The following is a 12,577-nucleotide window of genomic DNA, read 5'->3' as shown; positions in this document are numbered from 1 at the left end:
ACGACACACTCGCCCCGTCTCACTTTCAACGACACACTCGCCCCGTCTCACTCTCAACGACACTCGCCCCATGTCACTGTCAACGACACACTCACCCCATCTCACTGTCAACGACACACTCACCCCATCTCACTCTCAACGACACACTCGCCCCCTGTCACTGTCAACGACACACTCACCCCATCTCACTGTCAACGACACACTCACCCCATCTCACTGTCAACGACACACTCGCCCCGTCTCACTGTCAACGACACACTCACCCCATCTCACTGTCAACGACACACTCGCCCCTTCTCACTGTCAACGACACACTCGCCCCGTCTCACTCTCAACGACACACTCGCCCCATCTCACTGTCAACGACACACTCGCCCCGTCTCACTGTCAACGACACACTCACCCCGTCTCACTGTCAACTACACACTCGCCCCTTCTCACTGTCAACGACACACTCGCCCCTTCTCCCTGTCAACGACACACTCACCCCGTCTCACTGTCAACGACACACTCGCCCCTTCTCACTGTCAACGACACACTCACCTCATGTTACTGTCAACGACACACTCGCCCCGTCTCACTGTCAACGACACACTCGCCCCGTCTCACTCTCAACGACACTCGCCCCATCTCACTGTCAACGACACACTCGCCCCTTGTCACTGTCAACGACACACTCGCCCCTTCTCACTGTCAACGACACACTCGCCCCTTCTCACTGTCAACGACACACTCACCTCATGTTACTGTCAACGACACACTCGCCCCGTCTCACTGTCAACGACACACTCGCCCCGTCTCACTCTCAACGACACTCGCCCCATCTCACTGTCAACGACACACTCGCCCCTTGTCACTGTCAACGACACACTCGCCCCTTCTCACTGTCAACGACACACTCGCCCCATCTCACTGTCAACGACACACTTGCCCCGTCTCACTCTCAACGACACACTCGCCCCATCTCACTGTCAACGACACACTCACCCCATGTCACTGTCAACGACACACTCGCCCCGTCTCACTGTCAACGACACACTCGCCCCATCTCACTGTCAACGACACACTCGCCCCATCTCACTGTCAACGACACACTCGCCCCGTCTCACTCTCAACGACACACTCGCCCCGTCGCACTGTCAACGACACACTCGCCCCATGTCACTGTCAACTACACACTCACCCCATCTCACTGTCAACGACACACTCACCCCATCTCACTGTCAACGACACACTCGCCCCATGTCACTGTCAACGACACACTCGCCCCATGTCACTGTCAACGACACACTCGCCCCATGTCACTGTCAACGACACACTCGCCCCGTCTCACTCTCAACGACACTCGCCCCATGTCACTGTCAACGACACACTCGCCCCATGTCACTGTCAACGACACACTCGCCCCATGTCACTGTCAACGACACACTCGCCCCGTCTCACTCTCAACGACACTCGCCCCATGTCACTGTCAACGACACACTCGCCCCTTCTCACTGTCAACGACACACTCGCCCCTTCTCACTCTCAACGACACTCGCCCCATGTCACTGTCAACGACACACTCGCCCCTTCTCACTGTCAACGACACACTCGCCCCTTCTCACTCTCAACGACACTCGCCCCATGTCACTGTCAACGACACACTCGCCCCATGTCACTGTCAACGACACACTCGCCCCGTCTCACTCTCAACGACACTCGCCCCATGTCACTGTCAACGACACACTCGCCCCATGTCACTGTCAACGACACACTCGCCCCATGTCACTGTCAACGACACACTCGCCCCGTCTCACTCTCAACGACACTCGCCCCATGTCACTGTCAACGACACACTCGCCCCTTCTCACTGTCAACGACACACTCGCCCCTTCTCACTCTCAACGACACTCGCCCCATGTCACTGTCAACGACACACTCGCCCCTTCTCACTGTCAACGACACACTCGCCCCGTCTCACTCTCAACGACACTCGCCCCATCTCACTGTCAACGACACACTCGCCCCTTCTCACTGTCAACGACACACTCGCCCCATCTCACTGTCAACGACACACTCACCCCATCTCACTGTCAACGACACACTCGCCCCTTCTCACTGTCAACGACACACTCGCCCCTTCTCACTGTCAACGACACACTCGCCCCATCTCACTGTCAACGACACTCGCCCCATCTCACTGTCAACGACACACTCGCCCCTTCTCACTGTCAACGACACACTCGCCCCTTCTCACTGTCAACGACACACTCGCCCCATCTCACTGTCAACGACACACTCGCCCCGTCTCACTCTCAACGACACACTCGCCCCATGTCACTGTCAACGACACACTCGCCCCGTCTAACTGTCAACGACACACTCCCCCCGTCTCACTGTCAACGACACACTCGCCCCGTCTCACTGTCAACGACACACTCGCCCCGTCTCACTGTCAACGACACACTCGCCCCACTCGCCCCGTCTCACTGTCAACGACACACTCGCCCCGTCTCACTGTCAACGACACACTCCCCCCGTCTCACTGTCAACGACACACTCGCCCCGTCTCACTGTCAACGACACACTCGCTCCGTCTCACTGTCAAAGACACACTCGCCCCGTCTCACTGTCAACGACACACTCACCCCATCTCATTGTCAACGACACACTCGCCCCATCTCGCTGTCAACGACACACTCGCCCCGTCTCACTCTCAACGACACACTCGCCCCGTCTCACTCTCAACGACACTCGCCCCATGTCACTGTCAACGACACACTCGCCCCATGTCACTGTCAACGACACACTCGCCCCATGTCACTGTCAACGACACACTCACCCCATGTCACTGTCAACAACACACTCGCCCCATGTCACTGTCAACGACACACTCACCCCATCTCACTGTCAACGACACACTCGCCCCGTCTCACTCTCAACGACACTCGCCCCATGTCACTGTCAACGACACACTCGCCCCATGTCACTGTCAACGACACACTCGCCCCATGTCACTGTCAACGACCCACTCACCCCATCTCACTGTCAACGACACACTCGCCCCGTCTCACTGTCAACGACACACTCGCCCCGCCTCACTGTCAACGACACACTCGCCCCGTCTCACTGTCAACGACACACTCGCCCCGTCTCACAGTCAACGACTCACTCGCCCCGTCTCACCGTCAACGACACACTCGCCCCGTCTCACAGTCAACGACTCACTCGCCCCGTCTCACCGTCAACGACACACTCCCCCCCTCTCACTGTCAACGACACACTCGCCCCGTCTCACTGTCAACGACACACTCGCCCCGTCTCACTGTCAACGACACACTCCCCCCGTCTCACTGTCAACGACACACTCGCCCCGTCTCACTGTCAACGACACACTCGCCCCGTCTCACTGTCAACGACACACTCGCCCCACTCGCCCCGTCTCACTGTCAATGACACACTCGCCCCGTCTCACTGTCAACGACACACTCCCCCCGTCTCACTGTCAACGACACACTCGCCCCGTCTCACTGTCAACGACACACTCGCCCCGTCTCACTGTCAAAGACACACTCGCCCCGTCTCACTGTCAACGACACACTCACCCCATCTCACTGTCAACGACACACTCGCCCCATCTCGCTGTCAACGACACACTCGCCCCGTCTCACTCTCAACGACACACTCGCCCCGTCTCACTCTCAACGACACTCGCCCCATGTCACTGTCAACGACACACTCGCCCCATGTCACTGTCAACGACACACTCGCCCCATGTCACTGTCAACGACACACTCGCCCCATGTCACTGTCAACGACACACTCACCCCATCTCACTGTCAACGACACACTCGCCCCGTCTCACTCTCAACGACACTCGCCCCATGTCACTGTCAACGACACACTCGCCCCATGTCACTGTCAACGACACACTCGCCCCATGTTACTGTCAACGACCCACTCACCCCATCTCACTGTCAACGACACACTCGCCCCGTCTCACTGTCAACGACACACTCGCCCCATGTCACTGTCAACGACACACTCGCCCCATCGCACTGTCAACGACACTCACGCCCCGTCTCACTGTCAACGACACACTCGCCCCATGTCACTGTCAACGACACACTCGCCCCGTGTCACTGTCAACGACACACTCGCCCCGTCTCACTGTCAACGACACACTCGCCCCGTCTCACTGTCAACGACACACTCGCCCCATGTCACTGTCAACGACACACTCACCCCATCTCACTGTCAACGACACACTCGCCCCGTCTCACTCTCAACGACACTCGCCCCATGTCACTGTCAACGACACACTCGCCCCATGTCACTGTCAACGACACACTCGCCCCATGTTACTGTCAACGACCCACTCACCCCATCTCACTGTCAACGACACACTCGCCCCGTCTCACTCTCAACGACACTCGCCCCATGTCACTGTCAACGACACACTCGCCCCATGTCACTGTCAACGACACACTCGCCCCATGTCACTGTCAACGACACACTCGCCCCGTCTCACTGTCAACGACACACTCGCCCCATGTCACTGTCAACGACACACTCACCCCATCGCACTGTCAACGACACACTCGCCCCATGTCACTGTCAACGACACACTCACCCCATGTCACTGTCAACGACACACTCGCCCCATCTCACTGTCAACGACACACTCGCCCCGTCTCACTCTCAACGACACTCGCCCCATGTCACTGTCAACGACACACTCGCCCCATGTCACTGTCAACGACACACTCACCCCATCTCACTGTCAACGACACACTCGCCCCGTCTCACTGTCAACGACACACTCGCCCCATGTCACTGTCAACGACACACTCACCCCATCGCACTGTCAACGACACACTCGCCCCGTCTCACTGTCAACGACACACTCGCCCCATGTCACTGTCAACGACACACTCGCCCCATGTCACTGTCAACGACACACTCGCCCCGTCTCACTGTCAACGACACACTCGCCCCATGTCACTGTCAACGACACACTCGCCCCGTCTCACTGTCAACGACACACTCGCCCCATCGCACTGTCAACAACACACTCGCCCCATTTCACTGTCAACGACACACTCACCCCATGTCACTGTCAACGACACACTCGCCCCGTCTCACTGTCAACAACACACTCGCCCCGTCGCACTCTCAACGACACTCGCCCCATGTCACTGTCAACGACACACTCGCCCCGTCTCACTCTCAACGACACTCGCCCCATGTCACTGTCAACGACACACTCGCCCCGTCTCACTGTCAACGACACACTCGCCCCGTCTCACTGTCAACGACACACTCACCCCATCTCACTGTCAACGACACACTCACCCCATCTCACTGTCAACGACACACTCGCGCCATATCACTGTCAACGACACACTCGCCCCGTGCCCCTTCTCACTGTCAACGACACACTCGCCCCATCTCACTGTCAACGACACACTCGCCCCGTCTCACTCTCAACGACACTCGCCCCATGTCACTGTCAACGACACACTCACCCCATCTCACTGTCAACGACACACTCACCCCATGTCACTGTCAACGACACACTCGCCCCATGTCACTGTCAACGACACACTCACCCCATGTCACTGTCAACGACACACTCACGCCATCTCACTGTCAACGACACACTCGCCCCATGTCACTGTCAACGACACACTCGCCCCATCTCACTGTCAACGACACACTCGCCCCGTCTCACTCTCAACGACACTCGCCCCATGTCACTGTCAACGACACACTCGCCCCATGTCACTGTCAACGACACACTCACCCCATCTCACTGTCAACGACACACTCACCCCATGTCACTGTCAACGACACACTCGCCCCATGTCACTGTCAACGACACACTCACCCCATCGCACTGTCAACGACACACTCACCCCATGTCACTGTCAACGACACACTCACCCCATCTCACTGTCAACGACACACTCGCCCCATGTCACTGTCAACGACACACTCGCCCCATCTCACTGTCAACGACACACGCGCCCCGTCTCACTCACAACGACACTCGCCCCATGTCACTGTCAACGACACACTCGCCCCATGTCACTGTCAACGACACACTCGCCCCATCGCACTGTCAACGACACACTCGCCCCGTCTCACTGTCAACGACACACTCGCCCCATCGCACTGTCAACGACACACTCGCCCCGTCTCACTGTCAACGACACACTCGCCCCATCTCACTGTCAACGACACACTCGCCCCGTCTCACTGTCAACGACACACTCGACCCGTCTCACTGTCAACGACACAATCGCCCCGTCTCACTGTCAACGACACACTCGCCCCATGTCACTGTCAAAGACACACTCGCCCCGTCTCACTGTCAACGACACACTCGCCCAATCGCACTGTCAACGACACACTCGCCCCATGTCACTGTCAACGACACACTCGCCCCATGTCACTGTCAAAGACACACTCACCCCATGTCACTGTCAACGACACACTCGCCCCGTCTCACTGTCAACAACACACTCGCCCCTTCTCACTGTCAACGACACACTCGCCCCATGTCACTGTCAACGACACACTCGCCCCATCTCACTGTCAACGACACACTCGCCCCATCTCACTGTCAACGACACACTCGCCCCGTCTCACTGTCAACGACACACTCGCCCCGTCTCACTGTCAACGACACACTCGCCCCGCCTCACTGTCAACGACACACTCGCCCCGTCTCACTGTCAAGACACACTCGCCCCGCCTCACTGTCAACGACACACTCGCCCCGCCTCACTGTCAACGACACACTCGCCCCGTCTCACTGTCAACGACACACTCGCCCCGTCTCACTGTCAACGACACACTCGCCCCGCCTCACTGTCAACGACACACTCGCCCCGTCTCACTCTCAACGACACTCGCCCCATGTCACTGTCAACGACACACTCACCCCATCTCACTGTCAACGACACACTCACCCCATCTCACTGTCAACGACACACTCGCCCCCTGTCACTGTCAACGACACACTCACCCCATCTCACTGTCAACGACACACTCACCCCATCTCACTGTCAACGACACACTCGCCCCGTCTCACTGTCAACGACACACTCACCCCATCTCACTGTCAACGACACACTCGCCCCTTCTCACTGTCAACGACACACTCGCCCCGTCTCACTCTCAACGACACACTCGCCCCATCTCACTGTCAACGACACACTCGCCCCGTCTCACTGTCAACGACACACTCACCCCGTCTCACTGTCAACGACACACTCGCCCCTTCTCACTGTCAACGACACACTCGCCCCTTCTCACTGTCAACGACACACTCACCCCGTCTCACTGTCAACGACACACTCGCCCCTTCTCACTGTCAACGACACACTCACCCCATGTCACTGTCAACGACACACTCACCCCATCTCACTGTCAACGACACACTCGCCCCTTCTCACTGTCAACGACACACTCGCCCCGTCTCACTGTCAACGACACACTCGCCCCGTCTCACTGTCAAGACACACTCGCCCCGCCTCACTGTCAACGACACACTCGCCCCATCTCACTGTCAAGACACACTCGCCCCGCCTCACTGTCAACGACACACTCGCCCCGTCTCACTGTCAAGACACACTCGCCCCACCTCACTGTCAACGACACACTCGCCCCGCCTCACTGTCAACGACACACTCGCCCCGTCTCACTGTCAACGACACACTCGCCCCGTCTCACTGTCAACGACACACTCGCCCCGTCTCACTCTCAACGACACTCGCCCCATGTCACTGTCAACGACACACTCACCCCATCTCACTGTCAACGACACACTCACCCCATCTCACTGTCAACGACACACTCGCCCCCTGTCACTGTCAACGACACACTCACCCCATCTCACTGTCAACGACACACTCACCCCATCTCACTGTCAACGACACACTCGCCCCGTCTCACTGTCAACGACACACTCACCCCATCTCACTGTCAACGACACACTCGCCCCTTCTCACTGTCAACGACACACTCGCCCCGTCTCACTCTCAACGACACACTCGCCCCATCTCCCTGTCAACGACACACTCGCCCCATCTCACTGTCAACGACACACTCGCCCCGTCTCACTGTCAACTACACACTCACCCCATCTCACTGTCAACGACACACTCACCCCATCTCACTGTCAACGACACACTCGCCCCCTGTCACTGTCAACGACACACTCACCCCATCTCACTGTCAACGACACACTCACCCCATCTCACTGTCAACGACACACTCGCCCCGTCTCACTGTCAACGACACACTCACCCCATCTCACTGTCAACGACACACTCGCCCCTTCTCACTGTCAACGACACACTCGCCCCGTCTCACTCTCAACGACACACTCGCCCCATCTCCCTGTCAACGACACACTCGCCCCATCTCACTGTCAACGACACACTCGCCCCGTCTCACTGTCAACTACACACTCGCCCCTTCTCACTGTCAACGACACACTCGCCCCTTCTCCCTGTCAACGACACACTCACCCCGTCTCACTGTCAACGACACACTCGCCCCTTCTCACTGTCAACGACACACTCACCTCATGTTACTGTCAACGACACACTCGCCCCGTCTCACTGTCAACGACACACTCGCCCCGTCTCACTCTCAACGACACTCGCCCCATCTCACTGTCAACGACACACTCGCCCCTTGTCACTGTCAACGACACACTCGCCCCTTCTCACTGTCAACGACACACTCGCCCCTTCTCACTGTCAACGACACACTCACCTCATGTTACTGTCAACGACACACTCGCCCCGTCTCACTGTCAACGACACACTCGCCCCGTCTCACTCTCAACGACACTCGCCCCATCTCACTGTCAACGACACACTCGCCCCTTGTCACTGTCAACGACACACTCGCCCCTTCTCACTGTCAACGACACACTCGCCCCATCTCACTGTCAACGACACACTTGCCCCGTCTCACTCTCAACGACACACTCGCCCCATCTCACTGTCAACGACACACTCACCCCATGTCACTGTCAACGACACACTCGCCCCGTCTCACTGTCAACGACACACTCGCCCCATCTCACTGTCAACGACACACTCGCCCCATCTCACTGTCAACGACACACTCGCCCCGTCTCACTCTCAACGACACACTCGCCCCGTCGCACTGTCAACGACACACTCGCCCCATGTCACTGTCAACTACACACTCACCCCATCTCACTGTCAACGACACACTCACCCCATCTCACTGTCAACGACACACTCGCCCCATGTCACTGTCAACGACACACTCGCCCCATGTCACTGTCAACGACACACTCGCCCCATGTCACTGTCAACGACACACTCGCCCCGTCTCACTCTCAACGACACTCGCCCCATGTCACTGTCAACGACACACTCGCCCCATGTCACTGTCAACGACACACTCGCCCCATGTCACTGTCAACGACACAATCGCCCCGTCTCACTCTCAACGACACTCGCCCCATGTCACTGTCAACGACACACTCGCCCCTTCTCACTGTCAACGACACACTCGCCCCTTCTCACTCTCAACGACACTCGCCCCATGTCACTGTCAACGACACACTCGCCCCTTCTCACTGTCAACGACACACTCGCCCCTTCTCACTCTCAACGACACTCGCCCCATGTCACTGTCAACGACACACTCGCCCCATGTCACTGTCAACGACACACTCGCCCCGTCTCACTCTCAACGACACTCGCCCCATGTCACTGTCAACGACACACTCGCCCCATGTCACTGTCAACGACACACTCGCCCCATGTCACTGTCAACGACACACTCGCCCCGTCTCACTCTCAACGACACTCGCCCCATGTCACTGTCAACGACACACTCGCCCCTTCTCACTGTCAACGACACACTCGCCCCTTCTCACTCTCAACGAGACTCGCCCCATGTCACTGTCAACGACACACTCGCCCCTTCTCACTGTCAACGACACACTCGCCCCGTCTCACTCTCAACGACACTCGCCCCATCTCACTGTCAACGACACACTCGCCCCTTCTCACTGTCAACGACACACTCGCCCCATCTCACTGTCAACGACACACTCACCCCATCTCACTGTCAACGACACACTCGCCCCTTCTCACTGTCAACGACACACTCGCCCCTTCTCACTGTCAACGACACACTCGCCCCATCTCACTGTCAACGACACTCGCCCCATCTCACTGTCAACGACACACTCGCCCCTTCTCACTGTCAACGACACACTCGCCCCTTCTCACTGTCAACGACACACTCGCCCCATCTCACTGTCAACGACACACTCGCCCCGTCTCACTCTCAACGACACACTCGCCCCATGTCACTGTCAACGACACACTCACCCCATGTCACTGTCAACGACACACTCGCCCCGTCTCACTGTCAACGACACACTCGCCCCGTCTCACTGTCAACGACACACTCACCCCATGTCACTGTCAACGACACACTCGCCCCGTCTCACTGTCAACGACACACTCGCCCCGTCTCACTGTCAACGACACACTCGCCCCGTCTCACTGTCAACGACACACTCGCCCCGTCTCACTGTCAACGACACACTCGCCCCGTCTCACTGTCAACGACACACTCGCCCCGTCTCACTGTCAACGACACACTCACCCCATGTCACTGTCAACGACACACTCGCCCCGTCTCACTGTCAACGACACACTCGCCCCGTCTCACTGTCAACGACACACTCACCCCATGTCACTGTCAACGACACACTCGCCCCGTCTCACTGTCAACGACACACTCGCCCCGTCTCACTGTCAACGACACACTCGCCCCATGTCACTGTCAACGACACACTCGCCCCGTCTCACTGTCAACGACACACTCGCCCCATGTCACTGTCAACGACACACTCACCCCATCTCACTGTCAACGACACACTCACCCCATCTCACTGTCAACGACACACTCGCCCCGTCTCACTGTCAACGACACACTCGCCCCATCTCACTGTCAACGACACACTCGCCCCATCTCACTGTCAACGACACACTCGCCCCGTCTCACTCTCAACGACACACTCGCCCCGTCGCACTGTCAACGACACACTCGCCCCATGTCACTGTCAACGACACACTCGCCCCATCTCACTGTCAACGACACACTCGCCCCGTCTCACTCTCAACGACACTCGCCCCATGTCACTGTCAACGACACACTCGCCCCATGTCACTGTCAACGACACACTCGCCCCGTCTCACTCTCAACGACACACTCGCCCCATCTCACTGTCAACGACACACTCGCCCCGTCTCACTCTCAACGACACACTCGCCCCGTCGCACTGTCAACGACACACTCGCCCCATGTCACTGTCAACGACACACTCGCCCCATCTCACTGTCAACGACACACTCGCCCCGTCTCACTCTCAACGACACTCGCCCCATCTCACTGTCAACGACACACTCGCCCCATGTCACTGTCAACGACACACTCGCCCCGTCTCACTCTCAACGACACACTCGCCCCGTCTCACTCTCAACGACACTCGCCCCGTCTCACTCTCAACGACACTCGCCCCTTCTCACTGTCAACGACACACTCGCCCCGTCTCACTCTCAACGACACTCGCCCCATGTCACTGTCAACGACACACTCGCCCCTTCTCACTGTCAACGACAAACTCGCCCCATCGCACTGTCAACGACACACTCGCCCCGTCTCACTGTCAACGACACACTCGCCCCATGTCACTGTCAACGACACACTCGACACACATCCTGAATCTATTTACATAGATGACTTAGTGATTCCTGAATCAATCCATAAGAATTACTCAATTAATCTGAATCAGTTTACATAGATGACTCAATGTATCCTGAATCAATCCATATGAATGACTTAGTGAATTCTGAATCTGTTTACATAGATGACTCAGTGATTCCTGAATCAATCCATATGAATGACTCAGTGAATTCTGAATCTGTTTACATAGATGACTCAGTGAATCCTGAATCAATCCATATGAATGACTCAATGAATCTCAATCAGTTTACATAGATGACTCAGTGAATCCTGAATCAAGCCATATGAATGACTCAATGAATCTCAATCAGTTTACATAGATGACTCAGTGAATCCTGAATCAATTCACATAAATCACTCAGTTTATCCTTAATCAATTTATATGAATGACTCAGTGAATCCTGAATCAGTTGACATAACTCATTGAACACAGCTGCCGCTGTCACGTGACGTTCCCCGTGTGGTGTGTTGTGTTGTTTCTCACGTGACGTTCCCCGTGTGGTGTGTTGTTGTGCCTGCAGTGGCGTTCGGGGCAGGACCGGACCGTTCTGGAAGTGGACTCTCCTCACGCGGACGCTCTGCCGCTCATGGACGTGTCCGTCTCAGACTTCGGGAGCTCCAGGCAGAAGTTCGGCTTCAGCGTGGGCAAGGTCTGCTTCAACGGCTAGTCCAGAAAAGACTTCTATATTTATACATCAGTCCTTCAGGTGCTTGCGTTTGTCTGATTCTCTGAGAACAGGAAGTTGTGCTTGAAGGGAGATCATGTGACATGATTACA

General features: G+C 56.9%; 1 protein-coding gene across 4 annotated transcripts in view; it reads left to right on the top strand.

Annotated features, from left to right (window-relative positions):
• The window catches only part of col5a3b (collagen, type V, alpha 3b), a 98,509-nt gene that overhangs the window by 85,689 nt on the left and 243 nt on the right, over positions 1–12,577 (top strand). For all 4 annotated transcript variants that reach the window (XM_077197487.1, XM_077197485.1, XM_077197486.1 and 1 more), the window contains exon 65: positions 12,321–12,577. This exon is cut by the window's right edge and continues 243 nt beyond it. In XM_077197487.1, the coding sequence (XP_077053602.1) occupies positions 12,321–12,467 (147 nt within the window). In that variant the 3' untranslated portion in view covers positions 12,468–12,577. The remainder of the gene's footprint in view (positions 1–12,320) is intronic.

Source organism: Siphateles boraxobius, unplaced genomic scaffold (assembly GCF_051911475.1).
Source record: "Siphateles boraxobius isolate OS27281-9 unplaced genomic scaffold, OSU_SipBor_1 111, whole genome shotgun sequence".
Lineage (NCBI taxonomy): Eukaryota > Metazoa > Chordata > Actinopteri > Cypriniformes > Leuciscidae > Siphateles > Siphateles boraxobius.
This window is presented reverse-complemented; position numbering and strand designations above follow the sequence as displayed.